The following is a 20,834-nucleotide window of genomic DNA, read 5'->3' as shown; positions in this document are numbered from 1 at the left end:
TGCTGCGCGCACAAAAGTCCGCAATCGCGCAAATTGCGGCACTTTGCGCTCGCAAAAGTCCATGAACGGCTTTTCACATGCTAACTGTTTAGCACACCCGTGCTAAACAGTTAGCATGGCTTTGTGAATCAAGCCCTTTATATTTTGATACGACCTAGGAAAGGGGTCAAACTTTTTCTACATAATGGCAGACAAATGTTTCCTGGATAATTCATATGATCTCCATTTCAAGAATCCATAACTAAATCAACTACACTGCGCAAGAGCAGTGTGACATAGGAACATGTGTAAATGGTGTATTTCACAGACTACATAGACAGCATGTAGAGTAATGTGCGTTACCTCAGGTAGTGCAGGTTACGCTTATTTGTCACAATGAGTAATGGTGAAATTGCCTTGCGCTCCTTGCACTCTGCAGCTTTTTCATGCTTTTGTGAATCTGGGCACAAGACTCTAAATGACACTTTCTCTGCAAATGGGCTTCAGCATAACTCTCACTGATAACTAATTAGAGGTTATAAAACGAAGAGGAAAACAAGCGACAGAAAAATAAATCAGTAGTTCAAGATTTGTCTCTATGGCATCTGAATAACACTTGAAACATAAATTCTAACCTTTAAATACAAAATAAGATTGTGATTCCAGGAATGTCCAATTTAGGATTAAGGCGGCCGCATGCGATACAATAAAATGATCCGATTTTACGGCAATTCAATAAATATAATCGGATCTCCCCAAAATATTGAAAGCTTTTTTTTTTTTCATTCGACTCTGATCAGATTTCCCTTTTTTTTCGATTTGTATGGATCCGGAATGCTGGAAATTGTTCTTTAATTTTTCTAAAGATTGTATGGTGTGTGTTAGATTATCAATTTATTAATATACACACCCTAGCAATTTTCTCAGAGTTTCCAATCATTTTTATCATAATTGGGGACAATTTGAACATGGGTGTGTCGTACATTAGTCATATTTTTGAAATGTTACAATCAGTCAGAAAAATAGATTGCAATTCTTAAATTGAACAGATATTTAAAAAATTGTATGGTGTGTGGCCAGCTTTAGAGTTATATAAATACGATTCTTTATCTCCTCATTTTTTTCACTTCAAGTTTATTTAAAGGAAACTTGAAGCTAGAGGGATATGGAGGCTGCCATATGTATTTCCTTTTAAACAATACAAGTTGCCTGGCTAGCCTGCTGATCTCTTTGTCTGCAGAAGAGTCTACATCACACACCTAAAACTAGCATGTAGCTAATCATGCCCATTTTAGGTGGGGTGGGACATCACACGGGGCACAGCTGCAGGGAGGCACTTGCACAGTGCACAGCGGAAGAGTTAACTCAACTCTCTGGGGTCCACACATGCCACATCTGCTTCCTGGTCATGAGTGTCCCATCTTACTGATAACAGCACCCCCTGAGGACCAGGAAGCAGATGTGGCGCATGTGGAGATTGGGGAGGCTCCCTCTATGCACCCTAAAAGGTAGCCTTTCTTGTTGAAGTGGGGGCTCTGTGGCTACATGGGGGGCTCTCTGGCCACCTAAATAAAGGGCTCTTTGGCTATATGGGGGTCTCCCTGACTACCTACATGGAGAGGGCTCTCGGGCTATCTACATTGTGGGGCATGTGATACTGGAGGCTGCACCTGGCTACCTAATACTGGGAACTCTTGTGGCTATCTATACTGGGGGGCTGCTATACTGAGGGCTACTTAATACTAAGGGGCACCACTGGCTACCGCATATAGTAGCATTGCAATAGTGTGCTTGAGTCTACCGGGAGCTCTATAGCCTAGAAACTGCCCTGTAGCAATCTTGTCAGATTTTTGTCAGGAACCTGTGCTCTGCATGCTTGTTCAGGGTTTATGGCTAAAAGTACTAGAGGCAGAGGCTCAGCAGGCCAGCCAGGCAATACGCATTGTTTAAAAGGAAATAAATATGTTACCCTCCATATGCCTCTCATTTTATGTTTGCTTTACCTCACCATTCCCCTAATGTATGTAAGAGACTGAAAAGCAGCTACGTATGAGAATCTCTTGTAAAGTGAATGGCAGGTCTGTGGGTAGCGGGTCAGGTTTGACTAATATCCTGCAGGTCTGCAGTATGTGAATGTCCTCAATGCAATGTCTGTAGCCAGGGCTGTGGAGTCGGTACAAAAATCCACCGACTCAGACTCCTCAGTTTAGGATTTCACCGACTCCGAATCCTCTAATTTGCATATTACAATCTTGTTGATTGAAAGTATGTAACATGAAATTCGTCTCTTAACTGCCAACGCTTAGGAATTTTAAAAGACAACTGAAGTGAGAAGGATATGGAGGCTGCTTTATTTATTCCCTTTAGACTAAAACTAGTCCTTGGTAAGAGTACTTGTAAAAGGTACAAACCGGAACAAAGAATATCTATCAGGCCCTAGGCAATGTAAGTGTGGGTACATGTAAGAGTGATGTGCAGGGGAATAAGGAGATTCTTCCTCTATTACACATTCTTCATGCACAATCTGAACCAGGTTTATGGGTGATAGACAACACCTCTGTGTTCAATGTGCACAACATTCTCAGTAGATTCCCTGCAGCTCTGTGGGGAGTGCATATGTAGAGTATAGTACTACTGTGTAACAAAGTAAACCTGAGACAGATTAAATTAAAGTTTTATACATACCTGGGGCTACCTCCAGCCCCCTTCAGGCTAATCAGTCCCTCGCTGACCTCCTTTGCCATCTGGATCTTCTGCTATTAGTCCAGGTACTTGAACCAGTCTGGCGTAGTGCGCGTGCACACACTCTGCCGCCGGGAGCATAGTACACCTGTGTAGCACTGTTGCGCAGGTGCAGAATGTTCCTGGCTGTAAGAACGGCATGTGGCCGGACTGCGCTGACTGGCTGAATTACCGGGACTCATAGCAGAAGATCCAGGTGGTGGAGGAGGACAGAGAAGGACTGATTGGCATAAAGGGGTCTGGAGAAAGCCCCAGGTATGTATAAAACTTTACTTTTCATCCGTCTCAGTTACCCTTTAATTTGTAGTCACCAAACCAAAGTTTAACAACATAACAAATTATTTGATTTCATGAGCAAAGAGAGTGCGTACATTTGCATAAATCAGAATCAACGCAGAATTATTTCCATCTCATTGACCATCTCTATTAGTGACACGGCTACACATTAGGCTTTATTCTTACAGCATAGATGTTATTTAGTATATATGAGATTCCTGTGTACACATCATATATACTGTACAGTCACAATCAGATATGTATATCTGACTTTAAAAATACAGGGACTGCTTTACTGAAGCAGCACAAGTAACTAATTTTGATTGGTTTATTTCATTTTTTGTGGACTAAGCACAGCTATTACTGTATATATAAATTATTTATGATGACTGTTATCTGAGCAATAGAATATTTTATCATATTTTCTATTAATTACAGTTTAAATTCATTAGGAGTCGGAGTCGGTCCATTTTTTCCCTACTCCGACTCCAGGCACCCAAAATTGCTCAGACTCCACGACTCCGACTCCACAGCCCTGTCTGTAGCAGAGGCTGGCATCTGTCAGTGGAAGCTAAGTAAAAATAACTGCGAGTGTGACTCTGGTTCACCAAGGTGCATCTCATTACCACGGCTACATTTCTCCTTGAAGAACATTGTTCTCCAATGTCATAATTTGGAGTCGGTATTCACTGCGAAGTAAAAATATTATTCAGCAGTGGTGACAAAAAATCATACCGTCGGGTGACACAACGGCTATAATTATTTTTTCTTGTTGAACGCAGACAACAGCCTTGTATAGGACAGTTATTATTAATATGACTGCTCTGTAGAGAAATGCTCCCTCACATCAGGCTTAATAACAGTAATACAAATTTATTATTCAGAGGATTTTAGGGTAAAATTACATTCCTGCTATGATGCATAGTTTCCTGTGTGTGGATAATCGATGACAACACAATGTGTGGAAGCCCTTCTGCTAGAGGACGGCCGAGTGGAGATTTATACTCACATCTAAATCTAAAGAAAGAAGCTCAGTGTCTTTCTCCCCACAGGTCTGGACACCCTCCACCAGCTGACGTCTCAGGGCCGCTATGAGCTGAGGATTGACATGCGGGATGGACAGGAAGCCGTGTACGCCGATTACAACAAGTTCTTTGTGGGTGACCCGCGTAGTATGTACAAGCTGCGAATTGGGGACTACAATGGAACTGCAGGTAAGACTCATCACACTTTATAATCATTGTTTATCAAAATGTAAAGGGGCTTAAAAACCTAAACTTAACTATTCATTTGCCCCCATAACTGCAGCAAGAAATAAGATTGCAGTCCCTGTTTGGGGTCCGCCACAGCCTCGGTCTGAATCCCCCCCACGTACATCAAAAAAGGGCTCCCCGCAATCTCGACAGTAAAATTTCTGTATATTTACCCCCTCTCACGCCTAACCTTCACCCTTCCCATCCACGCCGCCGCAAACTCCCCCACGGGCACCTAACCTGAACCCTTCCTCCCCACACCTGACCTTAACCATCCACACTGCTGCAAACACCCCCACGGGCACCTAACCTTCACCCTTCCTCCCCCATGCCTAACCTTAACCATCCACGCCGCCGCAAACTCCCCCACAGGCACCTAACCTGAACCCTTCCTCGCCACACCTGACCTTAACCATCCACACCGCTGCAAACACCCCCACGGGCACCTAACCTAAACCCTTCCTCCCCACACCTGACCTTAACCATCTCCACCCCTAGTATAAAGATAAAAAAAAGGCAAAAGAAACAAGTTTGCAGGTGCTGCCATAGAAGCCCATTGTAGTTATCAGCAAGGAGGTGAAATTAGGGCACAGCGGGTGCCCAAATTTCCCCTCCTTGCCAATAATTACAATGGGCTCCTATGGCGGGACCAAACTTCTGCCGTTAACAGTTACCTACATTCCCTGCCCCCATTTTTTTCCTCTTCTTTTTGGGGTTTGAATTATACATTGCTTTGTTGTTAGGAAATCATATGTACTGTATGTCTTGGCCATCATCAATACTATTTGCCATCATCAATACTAGCATGAGCATCAACAAGGCACCTAGGCAACTGCCTAGGGCCTTATAGATGTCCAGGGGCATAGTTGCTCCTCTAAGGTTTTCTCCTCTATGCCCCTGTAACCAATGGTTACCTTGCCTAGGGCCCCATTTTACCCGTATCCATCCCTTTCTTTGCTTTTACATCAACTAGACGGTTATTTCCCCTTTTTTAGTCAGCTGAGACACTTTGTTGATGTCTGCCCTGATGACACTTATTTTCAAAGCTGATCTATCACTATGCAGTGAACATAGGAGTGGACAAGAAACAGAAGTTCCCTGAAACACCGCACCACTCAAACAAAATATATCAGTATAATCACATGTTTATTCAGAAAATAAATAAAAACACTTAAAAACAATGAAGGGTAGCCATGCCAATTACTAAGCCAATAATTAATAATATTACATTCAAAGATGTAAAAATATAAATATACTAGCCAACCCGCGTCGTAGCATACGCCGCATCTATCTATCTAATAGAGTACGTGCCTCAACCTTGAAGCAAGAAGAAGTAGGCTTTCCATGAGAAAATGTATGCGTGCTCAAACACCAAGTTTAACCCTAGCAAGTCTGGCTTTGCAAATCCGGCCTAATTGGCTATTCATGAGGCAATGCTCATGCAAATATGCATTTGCTTTCGCATGCCAAACTATGCAGGGTCAAAAAACCAATACTGCAAAGTGCTCTCTCACTGCCTGGAAACCACAGCGGCACCCCGGAGTGGGAGGCTGGGTGGCGCAGCCGCCCCCCCCCAAGCGTGGCCAGCGCTGGGGAGAGCCGTCCGCACCCACCTCCAAATATTAAAAACAGCCACTTACCTTAACGTCCATTGGGTTCTGCTACATGCGCATTAATTTTCTCCTGGAAAGCATTTTGTGCAGTTTGTATCCTTTGGAGGCAGGTGGTGGATGGCTTGCTCCGGTGGTGTGAACCCTGGAGTGAGTGCGCCTTTCCTCCCCCCCCCCCCCCCCTCTGGAGTGCTGTATGTGAGCCAGCCCTGAGCTCTAAAGCTCGGGGTGACCCATGCTTCTCTCCTTTCTCATGTGGTGCCCCCAAATTAATGCGCATGTAGCAGAATGCAATGGACGTTAAGGTAAGTGCCTGTTTTTAATATTGGGAGGTGGGTGCAGACGGCTCTCCCCGGTGCTGGCCACACTTGGGGGAGGGGTCGTCCACACCACCCAGCCTCCCCCTCTGGGGTGCCGCTGTGGTTTCCAGGCAGTGAGAGAGCCTGGGACCCTGCGGTCCCCCCAGTTGTATAAAAAGGGGGCATTGGGAATCCTCCCCGTGGCGCTCCTGGAGGCCTGGAGCACACCAAAAACTGCTAGCAGATCCGCAAAATGCTAGCAGATTTTGAAACGCTTTTTCTTATTTTTCTGTAGCATTTCACCTAGCATTTTGCGGTTTTGTAAAGCGTTTTTGGTGTAGTAGATTTCATATATTGTTACAGTAAAGCTGTTACTGAACAGCTTCTGTAACAAAAATGCCTGCAAAACCGCTCTGAACTGCCGTTTTTCAGAGCAGTTTGCGTTTTTCCTATACTTTACATTGGAGGCAGAAACGCCTCCGCAATCCAAAAAATGCCTCACCTCGGGAGTATGCGTTTCAGCAAAACGCCTCCCACTCTGGTGTGCACTAGAGATGTTGCGAACTGTTCGCTTGGCGAACATCTCTGGGGCTTTTACTACTTCCGGGTCGCTCTGACCCGGAGTAGTACGCCTGCGCTGCCCGGCGAAGTGCGTCCTAGATCGCGCTCCTGTTGCCGGGCACTCTCTGCGCATGTGCGTGACGTCGTTCATGACGTCACGCACATGCGCAGAGAGCGCCCGGCAACAGGAGCGCGATCTAGGACGCGCTTCACCGGGCAGCGCAGGCGTACTACTCCGGGTCAGAGCGACCCAGGAGGAGTAAATGCCCCATGTATTCAGAGATGTTCGCCGGCGAACGGTTCGGGAACCGTTCGCTACATCTCTAGTGTGCACCAGCCCATTGAAATACATTACCCAAGCGTATCCGCAGCCGCAAGTGGATCGCAAAACGCTGCCGAACCGCTCTGGTGTGCACTGAGCCGGATAGTGCTAATGTAGCATGTAGCAGGGTGACTGCTTTGTGGTATTGGTTTGTGCATGCATTTGCATGAGCATTGCTCATGAATAGCCAATTAGGCCAGATTTGCAATGTCAGACTTGCTAGGGTAAGGCCTCTTTTCCATGGACTGTGAATAGGCAGTAAAATGGCTCTCAAACTCTCACAACTGCTCACTGCTGCCTGGTAACTGCTTGCTGCTGCCTAGTAACTGCTTGCTGCTGCCTGGTAACTGCTTGCTGCTGCCTGGTAACTGCTTGCTGCTGCCTGGTATCTGCTCACTGCTGCCTGGTAACTGCTTGTTGCTGCCTGGTAACTGCTTGTTTCTGCCTGGTATCTGCTCACTGCTGCCTGGTAACTGCTTGCTGCTGCCTGGTAACTGCTTGTTGCTGCCTGGTATCTGCTCACTGCTGACTGATAACTGCTTGCTGCTGCCTGGTAACTGCTTGTTGCTGCCTGGTATCTGCTCACTGCTGCCTGGTAACTGCTTGCTGAGCACACAGCTCAACAGTCCGTGGAAAAGAGGCCTTAAACTTGGTGTTTAAGCACGCATAAATTTTCTCATGCAAAGTACTTCTTCTTCTTGTTTGAAGGTTGAGGCACTTAGTCTATTATATATATAGATATAAATCCTTGGCTAATTTATCCATACAAAATACTGACCACTGAAATAATCATAGTACAACAGATGGCATAATACATGAGTATGAAAATCACATGGCCATCCAGACAAAACCTACATATATACAGTGGGTTGCAAAAGTATTCGGCCCCCTTGAAGTTTTCCATATTTTGTCACATTACTGCCACACACATGAATCAATGTTATTGGAATTCCACATGAAAGAACAACACAAAGTGGTGTACATGTGAGAAGTGGATCGAAAATCATACATCATTCCAAACATTTTTTACAAATAAATAACTGCAAAGAGGGGTGTGCGTAATTATTCAGCCCCCTTTGGTCTGAGTGCAGTCAGTTTCCCATAGACATTGCCTGATGAGTGCTAATGACTAAATAGAGTGCACCTGTGTGTAATCTAATGTCAGTACAAATACAGCTGCTCTGCGACGGCCTCAGAGGTTGTCTAAGAGAATATTGGGAGCAACAACACCATGAAGTCCAACTGAACACACCTGACAGGTCAGGGATAAAGTTATTGAGAAATTTAAAGCAGGCTTAGGCTACAAAAAGATTTCCAAAGCCTTGAACATCCCACTGAGCCCTGTTCAAGCGATCATTCAGAAATGGAAGGAGTATGGCACAACTGTAAACCTACCATGACAAGGCCGTCCACCTATACTCACAGGCCGAACAAGGAGAACGCTATTCAGAAATGCAGTCAAGAGGCCCATGGTGACTCTGGGTGAGCTGCAGAGATCTACAGCTCAGGTGGGGGAATCTGTCCATAAGACAACTATTAGTCGTGCACTGCACAAAGTTGGCCTTTATGGAAGAGTGTCAAGAAGAAAGCCATTGTTAATAGAAAAGCATAAGATGTCCCGTTTGCAGTTTGCCACAAGCCATGTGGGGGACACAGCAACCATGTGGAAGAAGGTGCTCTGGTCAGATAAAACCAAAACGAAACTTTTTGGCCAAAATGCAAAATGCTGTGTGTTGTGGAAAACTAACACTGCACATCACTCTGAACACACCACCCCCACTGTCAAATATGGTGGTGGCAGCATCATGCTCTGGGGGTGCTTCTCTTCAGCAGGGACAGGGAAGCTGGTCAGAGTTGATGGGAAGATGGATGGAGCCAAATACAGGGCAATCTTGGAAGAAAACCTCTTGGAGTTTGCAAAAGACTTGAGACTGGGGCGGAGGTTCACCTTCCAGCAGGACAACAACCCTAAAAATAAATCCAGGGCAACAATAGAATGGTTTAAAACAAAACATATCCATGTGTTAGAATGGCCCAGTCAAAGTCTAGATCTAAATCCAATAGAGAATCTGTGGCAAGATCTGAAAACTGCTGTTCACAAACGCTGTCCATCTAATCTGACTGAGCTGGAGCTGTTTTGTAAAGAAGAATGGGCAAGGATTTCAGTCTCTAGATGTGCAAAGCTGGTAGAGTTATACCCTAAAAGACTGGCAGCTGTAATTGCAGCAAAAGGTGGTTCTACAAAGTATTGACTCGGGGGGCTGAATAATTACGCACACCCCACTTTGCAGTTATTTATTTGTAAAGAAATTTTGGAATCATGTATGATTTTCTTCCACTTCTCACGTGTACACCACTTTGTATTGGTCTTTCACGTGGAATTCCAATAACATTGATTCATGTTTATGGCAGTAATGTGACAAAATGTGGAAATCTTCAAGGGGGCCGAATACTTTTGCAAGCCACTGTATAAGGGCTATAGCAGCAACAATGTGTGAATAAAATACCAAACAATATAACAGACAAGAATGAAACATATAGTGCAAACAGCAAGGGGAAATAAAGTGCAGATAGTGCATAAGACAGTGTCTAAACACTGAAAGAAAGTGCTATTGCTTACCAATGCCCCTTTTCCCCTACTGACCTCATCATTGGTAAGCAATAGCACTTTCTTTCAGTGTTTAGACACTGTCTTATGCACTATCTGCACTTTATTTCCCCTTGCTGTTTGCACTATATGTTTCATTCTTGTCTGTTTACTGGATCTTCCTTGCACTGTTTTGTACACTTATATTGTTTGGTATTTTATTCACACATTGTTGCTGCTATAGCCTTTATACATATGTAGGTTTTGTCTGGATGGCCATGTGATTTTCGTACTCATGTATTATGCCATCTGTTGTACTATGATTATTTCAGTGGTCAGTATTTTGTATGGATAAATTAGCCAAAGATTTATATATATTTATATTTTTACATCTTTGTATGTAATATTATTGATTATTGGCTTAGTAATTGGCATGGCTACCCTTCATTCTTTTTAAGTGTTTTTATTTATTTTTTGAATAAAGATGTGATTATACTGATATTTTGTTTGAGTGGTGCGGTGTTTCAGGGAACTTCTGTTTCTCGTCCACTCCTGTTTGTCTATAGTTCCTTTCTGCACACTCAAATACTACTATACTTGAGAATTTATTTTGTGGTTGATGGTGCTTGCCCGATTGTGTGTGTGTATGCAGTGAACATATTCATCACAGTTATTTGTAGTTTTAAGTATGTATTTATGCAGCACTGACACATTCTGCGGTGCTTTACAGAGTACATAGTCATATCACTGATTCTAAAGAGGTCACAATCTAAAGGTTATCTTTAGTTTAGGTTCTTTAGTTTAGATTCTAAACTATACCATACCCATTGTTTAGAGTCCATAATAATCTAGGATTTCTTTGGGAGAAGCTAGTAGAGTGCAGTTGCAGTACAGTCTTTTTCTGTAATTTGAAGTATTTATGTTGCCTTTTTTTTGTATTTAGGAGAATTTTATGGTTTTTGATTTTGTGTTTGTCTTTTTGTTTGCTTGTATTTGTATCATACTGTCCAATGATGTTGTGCCTATTTTATTTTTCGTAGGAAGGCCTCTATAGGAAGTGACCCACTAGTCAAGGATTGTTTGTCTAAGTGGCCAGTTCTGAAAGCATTTCAGGACTACGCTATTGGAAATCTACATCATGTTTGTGGACGTTAGTTTCTGATAAAATGCAGATTTGCCTAGCGGTGTTCCTGCTGTCCCTGGGCTCGTGCTGTTCACCGTGGCTAAGTGACAGGGGTGCAGGGACATAGCGAAATGTATTTCCTGTCAGAAGCTAACAGTGGCGTAACTACAATTAATGGGGCCCTCCAGCAAAACGTTAATGTGCCCCCTCAATGCTAACACCCCTTCCCTTGTTCTTCTTCATGACCTTGGAGCCCATCTCACAAGGGTCATAAAACAAGCAAGGCCATCATGATCTTCACACCCATAACAAGCATAGCCACAAAAACACTTGATCTGCAGTATAGTCCCCTGTATCAGAGGAAGAGAAGGTTAGTAGTTGGGGGCCCCTCACAGGCCACCCTGAAATCGGAGGGGCTCCTCCCCTCTACTGATGTCATTGGACGCTAACTTTTACAAACACAATGTAGCTTTCCAGGAGCATAGTCATGAAGCGGGTAAATGCATATTTCATTGTTAATGTATTACTTCCAACTTGCATTCTATGGATTGTTCCTTGCAATAAGCCTATGCTGGGATGTGCTCTAATATCTCTCTGAGGGTTGCCTCCCATATCTAACTGATGTGGGTCAGGAAATTCCTATCCTTTCTTGGGACGTTGCATGCATGAATAAGGGGTGCAAGGGAATGTAAGCGCCTGATTTTGGCTAGTAGAATATCTGTAAAATTTGTCGATATTTTAAAGATATAAATTACCATAGTAAAATATTGGTAAATAATACTGAAGCGATATTACACATTAACCTAAGACTATTCTCACACAGAACCTTCCCTTACTCATGCCCAACTTTAACCACCCACCCGCGCCTACCTCTGAAAAAACATCCCCCATGCCTAACCCTAACCTTTAACCCCCCCACGCCTAACCTTAACCCCCACATTTCTAACCTTAAAGTAACCCCCCCATGCCTAACCTTAAAGTGAATTTAAGATGGTTCACTGACCCCTATTTATATTTATACTTACCTTGGGCTTCATCCAACTACATGAGGACTGTGGCCTCCCTCGCTGTCCTGTTCGGCCCCTCCATTATGCTGCTATGACTGACTTGTAATCTGGGCAGTCACGGGCTTCTGCGCATATGCAATGCGGCCCTGCATGCACCCCTCGTTGCACTTCCACAGCCCGGAGTGTTGTGTGCCTGTTAGTGCTGCGTGGGTGCAAAACGCTCCTGGAGACGGGAGCATGGTGGGAGCATGCGCCGAAGCCCATGACTGGCGCAACTGACCAGATTACCAGGAGTTGTAGCACCAGAATGGAGGGCCGAGGAGGACGGTGAGGGAGGCCATGTTGCTAATGGAGCTGGAGGAAGCCCCATGGAAGTATAATTAAGGGCCAGTTTACCATCTCAGGTAAACTTTAAAGGATAACCGAGGTGAAGAAGATTGTTAGAATGGGGGGAGCAGGCATGTATAGGGAGCAGTCCTCATGCCCACAGCTCCCCCCATTCACTTCAGTCCGCCTACTTTATCTCATAAGAGCAATTAGAAGCCATTGATTGTGCTTTCATGCCCAGGAGAGCTCTGTGCAGTATGTCATGACTCATAGTGCACATGTGCAGAGCGCTCCTGGCCACAGGAGTATGATCAGTGTGCCGCTCGGACTAGCGCTTGTGCACTGCTGCCAACTCGCCGACCTGGAAGCAGCTGCTGATGGCTCTCACAAGAGAACGGAGAGGGACAGAGGTGAACAAAGGGAGCCATGGGCATGAGGACTTCTCCCTATACATGCCTGCTCCCACCGTTCTAACAATCTTCTTTGCCTCAGTTATCCTTTAGCCACCCCCCTGCCTAACCCTTAAAATCAACCCCCACCGCCACCCTGATGCCTAGCCTTAACCACCCATTCACGCCCAACCCGTAAAAACACCCTGCTCCGTGCCCTAATTTAAACTAACCCCCCCCCCCCGCACACGTGCCAGACTTTAACTGACCCCGTCACTAATTCACTGCAATTACGATAATGTTGTGGCGCCACCATTAGCGTCATTATAAATAGTGATTGACTCTATGTCACACTGTAGTTGCTATTTATGCAACTTTACGCTATTTACAGTAGCTTCAGGGATATTGTCCTCAATTCACTAAGATCATGCTGGAGATAATAAGGCAAGAGAAAACGTACCTCCACACAGTGAGAGAGTTATCTTATCTCTTCATTTCTTAAGTTACCTCCTTTGTGGTTAAGTTACCTCCTCTGTAGTTATTTTCACACGCAGTTAATTAACAACCTGTCTTTAACTCTGGAGTTATTTTAAGGATTGAAGAGTTAACTTAAAGACAGAAGAGTTAACTTTAGGTTTGCCTGAGGTAAAATGTTTCCTGAATACTACATGCCTTGTCACCATGGTGATAACTAGAGAAAAGTTATTAAAGACAGGAGTTAAGCTTAGTGAATTGAGGCCATTGTCCTGTAGGCATCTTTTTCCAGCCTTGAGTTATATCAGTGAAAGAGAGAAATACTAATTTGCCTGTCATTTTACATATGATCATTTACCAAGCATTTATTTTAAGTTAATGAGAAATAAAGATTACATTTTTTGTAGTTCACTCCACTTTCATTAGTTCAGTGTCCAAGGTGTCTGCAACGTCCTCCAATTAAATTCTCCAGTGGGTAGAGGTCAGCTGACACCTTGGTCAAATAACTGTGGTGTGAATATATCAGGCAATGTGCCTGTGGTAGTGGGAGAATTTTACCAGGAGGCTTCGTCTCTATTGCCTATAATTGCAGAACATTCCATTGGATACCCCAACATCAATAAACACATAAGAAGCAGTTTCAACAGCTTCCCCCTTTATCCACAATGAGCAATGTGATCACTAAGGTTTTCCACCCTGCTCAAAATCATCACCACCAACCTCTGAGTAATATGGACATAGCTTTAGTGTTGGTGCTACACTATGAATATGTGTGTGAATTTCTGTGTAATATACAATGGGCATCTCATGATTATGAGAAAATCCATCAGGTATGAGCTGGCACATTGTATTATGATGCATTGTATACTTGAACTTTGGGGTGGGGGGTTGTAATTGACTTCTGACTTGACAAAAAGTTCAACTTTAGGTAGGAAAGTATACTTGCCTCATCCATTCCTAGTGAGCTTTTTCTTAGATGAAACACTGTTGGACCTGCTGAGTCACCCTGCAAGGTATTCTTCTTTAGCACTGTGGTGTCCTTCCCCTTCCAGTCATGAAAATATTCTAGGAAGATGAAGAGCTCCATCAATCAAAGCCCTTCTATTGCTCTAATATGGCTCCCTGTGGCAAGAAGGGGAGGGACATGGCGGCCATCATGAAAAATAATTGTTTGTTAGCATTTCCCCACTGGTTATTACTTGTCCTGCAGAACACAGTTATGGATCTCAAACAGACTCACCATTGAGCAAGTATGTTTTCTTCCCATAGGCATGTTATCTTCTCTGACTGCAGTTCTATTTTAGGAAATCAGACTGAGGTATTATGGTAAATCCAACTCTAAAAACTTTGCTGCTGCTGCTGTACTTTTCCTTGCTGCACACCAGAAATGATAAATCTTCTGCACTGTGTTTCCCACAGGGGATTCCCTTACTTACCACCAAGGACGTCCATTCTCCACCAAGGACAGAGACAATGATGTGGCTGTAACAAACTGTGCAAATTCCTATAAAGGAGCATGGTGGTATAAAAACTGTCACCGAACAAACCTGAATGGAAAATATGGAGAGACAAGACACAGCCAGGTAAAACAAAGGCAGCAGGATGGGTCACCTTCCTGACAAGTAAATAGCTTTAACAATTCTGAAACGTCTGTATGCAAGTAACGGCTTTATAAAATGAGGCTGGACCTGTGCTGTACACCATTATATGGTTCCCCCATTATCTGTAAATGTATAATAAATTCCTTTGTTTACAGATTATGTGGTAGAATAGCTGGGCTGCTGTACTTACTGAAAGCATTTTTAGCACTTTTGGTCTACTCATTTTAAAATCATTTGAATATTACTATCAGCAATACTATTTTATTGCACTATTATAAACTACTGACTCCCAGCAGTGCCCAAGTTATTTGCCTTTTCCTGCATGTACAATTAGCTGCACAAAGCAGAATGCATTGCAACTCTGACATTGGTCTGGCAGGAAGGTTGCACTATGCATGTGATTGTCTCTACAAATACAAATAAAATAAAGTCAACAAGTTTAAAAAAAAATTAAGATATGCTCTGGCAAAATTAGATTGTTGTGTGCAGGCAATCGGTACTAACGGCAGGGGGATAGCACCCATTACCCAATTAGCATTACCAGAGTTATGCATGCATTGCCATGGTAACGCACGGTACACCGTAGCAATGCGGTCAATACTTCTGCGGATGCAAAATATGACTTGGGAAACAAGAATTTTCAGAACACACAGCATCAACACAGTAACTAGAAAAGTGAAAAACACCTGTCGACGATATTTTATTTGGAAATAAAGGTGTATTTTTTCAGTTTTGCATCAGTCACTAATTACAAGCCCCTTTTTTTTCAAAACTAGCAGTAATATACCCTCATGACATACAGATTAAAAAAGTTGAATCCCTAAGTTAACTATTTATGTTTTGTTTTTTTCAAATCAAAGTGTTTTTTGGGGGGGGTAACTATGGTAGGAGAGAGGTAAGGAGTTAATGAATGGGCATTTTAATGTAATAGGATGTGTATGTAGGTGTAATTTTACTACTTGGCCACTAGATGTCCCCCCAATTTATTATAATTGTATGTCTATACAAATTTAAGTACTGTATATACGTGTTACCAGAAGTAACACGTATATGCTTTCACTTTCTGTCTAGTCATTGCATCATTTAGTATTTTTTATTGTATATCCACTGATTGGTTTTATTGATCATGGGCAGTTAGATCGGTGAATGGGAACTGTGGATCCATTCACTGATCTGTGTACTAACGGGCGGCGACCTGAACGCGGGTGGGACCGGGCATGGGCCGTGCATATGCGCGGAGTAGCAGTCGGGGCAGAGTACATATATCTATGCCCCTGGCATTAAGATGAAATCTCTGGGGGCATAGATATACTGTACAAAAAACATTAACTGGTTAGGAAAAAAAGGCCATGTGATGTTTTAGACCATAAACTGCATAAGTGCGTACATATGTGTATGTCAGGCCAAGAGGCATTGAGACGCTGGTAAATGCTGCCCCGTCTGGTAATAAGCTGAGAGTGGGAACCAGCAGAAATGATTCCATTCTGAGATGGTGGGAATCTCCTGCTCTTGTTGTTATTGCCTCCTACATCACACAGCTGAAATGATGTTTGCTTTAGGATGTTACTTCGGCGGGATGGATATAAATGTGCTTTATTCTCCTACAGAAACTCAGCTTAGCACTGATACTTTTCATTAGCATTTTATATACTCAAAATCTCTCCATATTTATAAGTTAATATTGAGTTTTTGAAGTCTAAGAGAGCAGCTGCCTCCATTTCATAGAGCATTAGTGATAGTTAAAGTCTCATTCTAGGCACAGGTATAAACACACTGTGTGCCAGTTTAGCAGGAAGAGAATCCAATTATTTTTGCATCAAAGAAGATTTCTGCAGTAAAAAAATCTTTGCTTATAAATGTGGTCACATGATGTGAAACAGGCCCGGTGCTGGTGTTAGTGGAAGGTTTTTAGCTGCGTAGCAGATTGGAAAGATTTTGCCTGCTCATCCTGTCACAGGAATAAAAAGTCATCTATTCCTGCAGCCTGGCTGTCCAGGGAAATCCCACTCTGGTTATTAACTTACCATAAAACTGTTTTTTTTTTTTTTATTTAATTTAGATTTAAACTAAGAATTTCCAAAATTGACAGTGAGCCCAAATTGCACTTCTTTGTAACCTTGGCAACGCAACAGTACTGCTTGAACTTTGTTTGGCGTAAGATGAGACTGGCCAAAATTCCCAGCTTGACTCCATGCTGTCAGTACCTTAAGGGAATGTCCAGGCTCAATAAAAAAAAATCTATTTACCCTGGGTTTCTACCAGCCCCTTGCAGCCGACATGTTCCACACTGCAGCTTCACTCTCAGCCCCCGGCCCGGGGGCCCTGCTAGTGCAGAGGCCGACCTTGCGAGGTCGTCCCCTACTGCACGAGCCCCGCTGTCAATCAAGTCCACGTTGTCTGGACAACATGGACTTTTTTTTCAAACAATTATATTTTATTGGAAGATATGCAACAACCACATATATATACATGGTCAGGTATGTTCAACATATAATCAAGAGCATGACAATTTTGTGTACATACATATCTTCTGATAAGAACAGACTTCACACTTAAGGGACAAAGGTAATACAGAAGATGGTACTGAAAACAGAGACAACGCGTCCCATAATAAACAGAATGATAAAAAGTACTATACTATAAATCTTAACTGTTCACAATTATATATTCACATAAGAGCTGGTGGTTTTCGATTATGAAATATAGATGAGTGGAGATAAAAAGAATACACATCTGTGCACATTGTAATGAAAATAATAACACCTGCATAGTATATGTCTTGACCATAGAAGATACAATATTAGTTAGAAGCAACCTAATAAAGAATGTAAATTATCGGAAATTAAAGCTATTGATTAGGTCCAAAATGAAGTTTGATATATTTCATGGTACCTGGGAGGGTGGGATAACAATTGGGCCTAAACACAGATGTGCATTGACGGGAGGCCTTGATTGCCTATCTATCATTAAGTCTCGATATTCCTGGCTATCTAAGAAGTCAAACCATTGGGCCCACATAATCACATATTTTTCAACCTCCTCTGTGGTGGAGTGGCGTAATTGTTCCATTTTTTCAATCTGTTCTATCTTTTGGAACCAAAGGGAGATCGATGGAGGGTCAGTAGATTTCCATTTGAGAGGTATACATGCCTTGGCTGCATTGAGCAAATGTTTGACAAGAGATTTTTTGTATGAACGCATGCTCTCTCTAGAAAGATGTAATAAGAATACTTCTGGTAGAAATTCTAATTTTTCACTAGCAATAGTAGCTATTAATGATTGGACTCTGGTCCAGAAGGGAACAATTGATTGGCAATCCCACCAAATGTGAAGAAGAGTACCCTTTGCACTTTGACACCTCCAGCACACATCAGAGACCTGAGGGAAGCACTGATGAAGAAAGGCGGGTGTTCTATACCAGTGTTTCTCAACATTTTATTGGTAAGTACCCCTTTTAAAACCCTGTACTCACCAAGTACCCCCTAGCATAGTAAACATTATCACAAGTACCCCTTGACAAATATATATTTAATTATATTTAATAGTATTACATGATAATTAATTCTAAACAATTTCCAAGCATTTACTATTGCTTTTAATTAGCTAAAACACTAATTTGGTGTTGTTTAAATAAGCTTTATCTTTTTCTAAAACTCTAAATGTGTTATTCTTGGTTAAGTATATCAAGCCCGAGTACCCCCTGGAACCCTCAGAAGTACCCCCTGGGGTACGCGTACCACACGTTGAGAACCTAGGTTCTATACCAATGAGCTAGCAGTTTAAAGTTCATCTCTTGAATCAGTACACTTACTGAGCTTTTAAATCCCATAATGCAAACTTTTTCCCAGTCATCTTCTTCAAACAATTTTTTTAATCTGCGTTCCCACTCATCTTTAAATAAAAATATGGGCTGCTGAGATAAGTCCAGAAGGGATTTATATAGTTTAGAGACTAAGTTTCTCTGGGGAGTGTTCTGTAGAATCAAGGAGTCAAAGTCTGTAAGTTTATTCTGGGCTACCTTAATCAGGTCTTTTGCTGAGAGGAATGTTCTTAATTGGAAGTATTGCCAAAAAGGGATCTTATTTTCTGAGTCAGTTTCCAGAGTAGTTATGGGGATACAATCAACTAGATCTTTTATAAGGAGATCCTTTCGTAGGTTCAAGTGGGGCATAAAATCTGTCTGGTGTCCAGGAAGGAAATTATTGGTTGTTCTCAATGAAGTTAAAGGGCCAGGTATAGTCGAGACTTTTGTTTCTGAACAGCACTTTCGAAAGGTCAATAAGGTAGCATTAATTAATGGATGAAATTTAATGTATTGTAGGGTTGAGAATTTGTAATCTAGTGTAGGATTCCATGGGCACCACTTAATGTCTTGGCAAAAGAAATCTTTTTCTAGCCTCACCCAATCTTTAGAGTCTTCATTACAATGCCAATTCACAATTCTGCTAATCATGGAGGCTTGGTAGTATCTCCAAATGTCAGGAAGTCCTGCTCCTCCTCTGTCTCTAGGATAAGTTAGTTTATCTTTTCTAATTCTAACAGGTTTCTGTCCCCAAATAAATTTAGTGAAAGCTTTCTGCAAGGTCACAAACCAGAGTTTAGGAAGAATATTGTGGGATAGTAGAGAAGTAATACAATATGCGAGGTAATATCGTCATCTTTAGGCTAGCCATTCGTCCAAACCAGGACAATGGCTTACTCTGCCAGTTCTCCAATGTGTGCTGGACATGCCGAAGCAAAGGGTCAAAGTTACTTTCTTTTAATTTGTCTGTTCTAGAAGTGATCTGGATCCCCAGATATGTAAAACTTTTATCTGCCCACTTAAAAGGAAAGTTTCGAATACAGGATGCTTTTGTGTCAGGGTGAAGTGTCAGGCTCATTCCAAACGACTTGGAAAAGTAAATTTTAAGGTTGGATATCTCTGCAAAAAGCGCAAATTCTTGTAGTAAATTTGGAATCGAAACTAAAGGCTTTGTTATGTAGAAAATCATATAATCAGCGTATGCTGCTAATTTATATTCTTTTTCACCTATTTGCACTCCAGAGATATTTACATTAGATCGCACTGCATTCAAAAATGGTTCCAAAGATAAAATAAAGATTAGCGGAGAGAGAGGGCATCCCTGCCGCGTGCCATTTTTCAACTGAAAGCTTTTAGAAAGAGTACAATTCACCCTGACACAGGCAGAAGGGTCACTATACAATAGAGCTATCCATTTTTTCATAAATGGACCCAGGCCCAAACTTTCCAAAAGGGAATGTATATAAGACCAAGACACTCTATCAAAGGCCTTCTCGGCGTCGGTGGAGAGAAGTAGCCCCTCCACCGGTCGCCGAGAAAGCCAATGCTGAATATTAATGGTTTTCACTGTGTTGTCCCTGGCTTCATGTCCAGGGACAAATCCAGCCTGGTCCAGAGAGATAAGTTCTGGGATATGTGGAAGTAGCCTATTTGCAATCATTTTAGCAAAAAGCTTAATGTCAACATTTAGCAATGAAATAGGACGGTAGCTTTCACATAACATAGTATCTTTACCCAGCCTCGGACAGGCCCACCAAACCACCGATGGTCCCATCGGTGGGCCCCGGCCGTCCCGCCTCCTGGGGGCCCCAGTGCTAAAAAGGAGGGGGGCTAAGCGCAGGAAGGGGGGACATTGTGCACAGATCGGCGGGGAGGGGTGGAAGCCCCCCCCTCCCTCACCTAGGGGCCCCCCTTCCGCGCCCCCCCCCCCCAGAATTGCAGCCAGCGGCAGCACCAGGGAAGAATCACTTAACGGTATGACGGAGATCCGTAGCTCTGCGTGCCGCTGGCTGGTCTGTCTCTGTCTCCTGAACTGACTGTCCAATCACGCTCTCGCAGGAAGTACTGCGAGAGCGTGATTGGACAGTCAGTTCAGGAGACAGAGACCAGCCAGCGGCACGCAGAGCTACGGATCTCCGTCATGCTGGTAAGTGATTCATCCCCGGTGCTGCCGCTGGCTGCAATTCTGTAGGGGGGGCCCCTAGGTGAGGGAGGGGGGTGGCTTCCGCCTCACCCCGCCGATCTTTGCCCGCCACCATCCTGATTGCATTTTGAGGGGGGTATCTGCCACCAACCTGCCCTCATTACGATTTTCTGGTGTCTGCTGCCCACATTACGATTTTCTGGTCACTGCTGCCCACATTACGATTTTCAAGTGTCTGCTGCCCACATTGCGATTTTCAGGTGTCTGCTGGCTGCCCACATTACGATTTTCAGGTGTCTGCTACCCACATTGCGATTTTTTGGTCACTGCTGCCCACAT

The 20,834-nt window shown here is 43.1% G+C and overlaps 1 protein-coding gene across 4 annotated transcripts in view; it reads left to right on the top strand.

The window, feature by feature from the left end:
• LOC137520978 (tenascin-R-like) overlaps positions 1-20,834 on the top strand; it is a 1,044,586-nt gene that overhangs the window by 993,425 nt on the left and 30,327 nt on the right. For all 4 annotated transcript variants that reach the window (XM_068239622.1, XM_068239621.1, XM_068239625.1 and 1 more), the window contains 2 exons: positions 4,050-4,211; positions 14,369-14,532. In XM_068239622.1, the coding sequence (XP_068095723.1) occupies positions 4,050-4,211; positions 14,369-14,532 (326 nt within the window). The remainder of the gene's footprint in view (positions 1-4,049; positions 4,212-14,368; positions 14,533-20,834) is intronic.

The sequence above is a fragment of the Hyperolius riggenbachi genome, chromosome 6 (genome assembly GCF_040937935.1).
Source record: "Hyperolius riggenbachi isolate aHypRig1 chromosome 6, aHypRig1.pri, whole genome shotgun sequence".
Classification (NCBI taxonomy): domain Eukaryota; kingdom Metazoa; phylum Chordata; class Amphibia; order Anura; family Hyperoliidae; genus Hyperolius; species Hyperolius riggenbachi.
The sequence above is the reverse complement of the archived record's forward strand: the minus strand, read 5'-3'. Positions and strand labels throughout refer to the sequence as shown.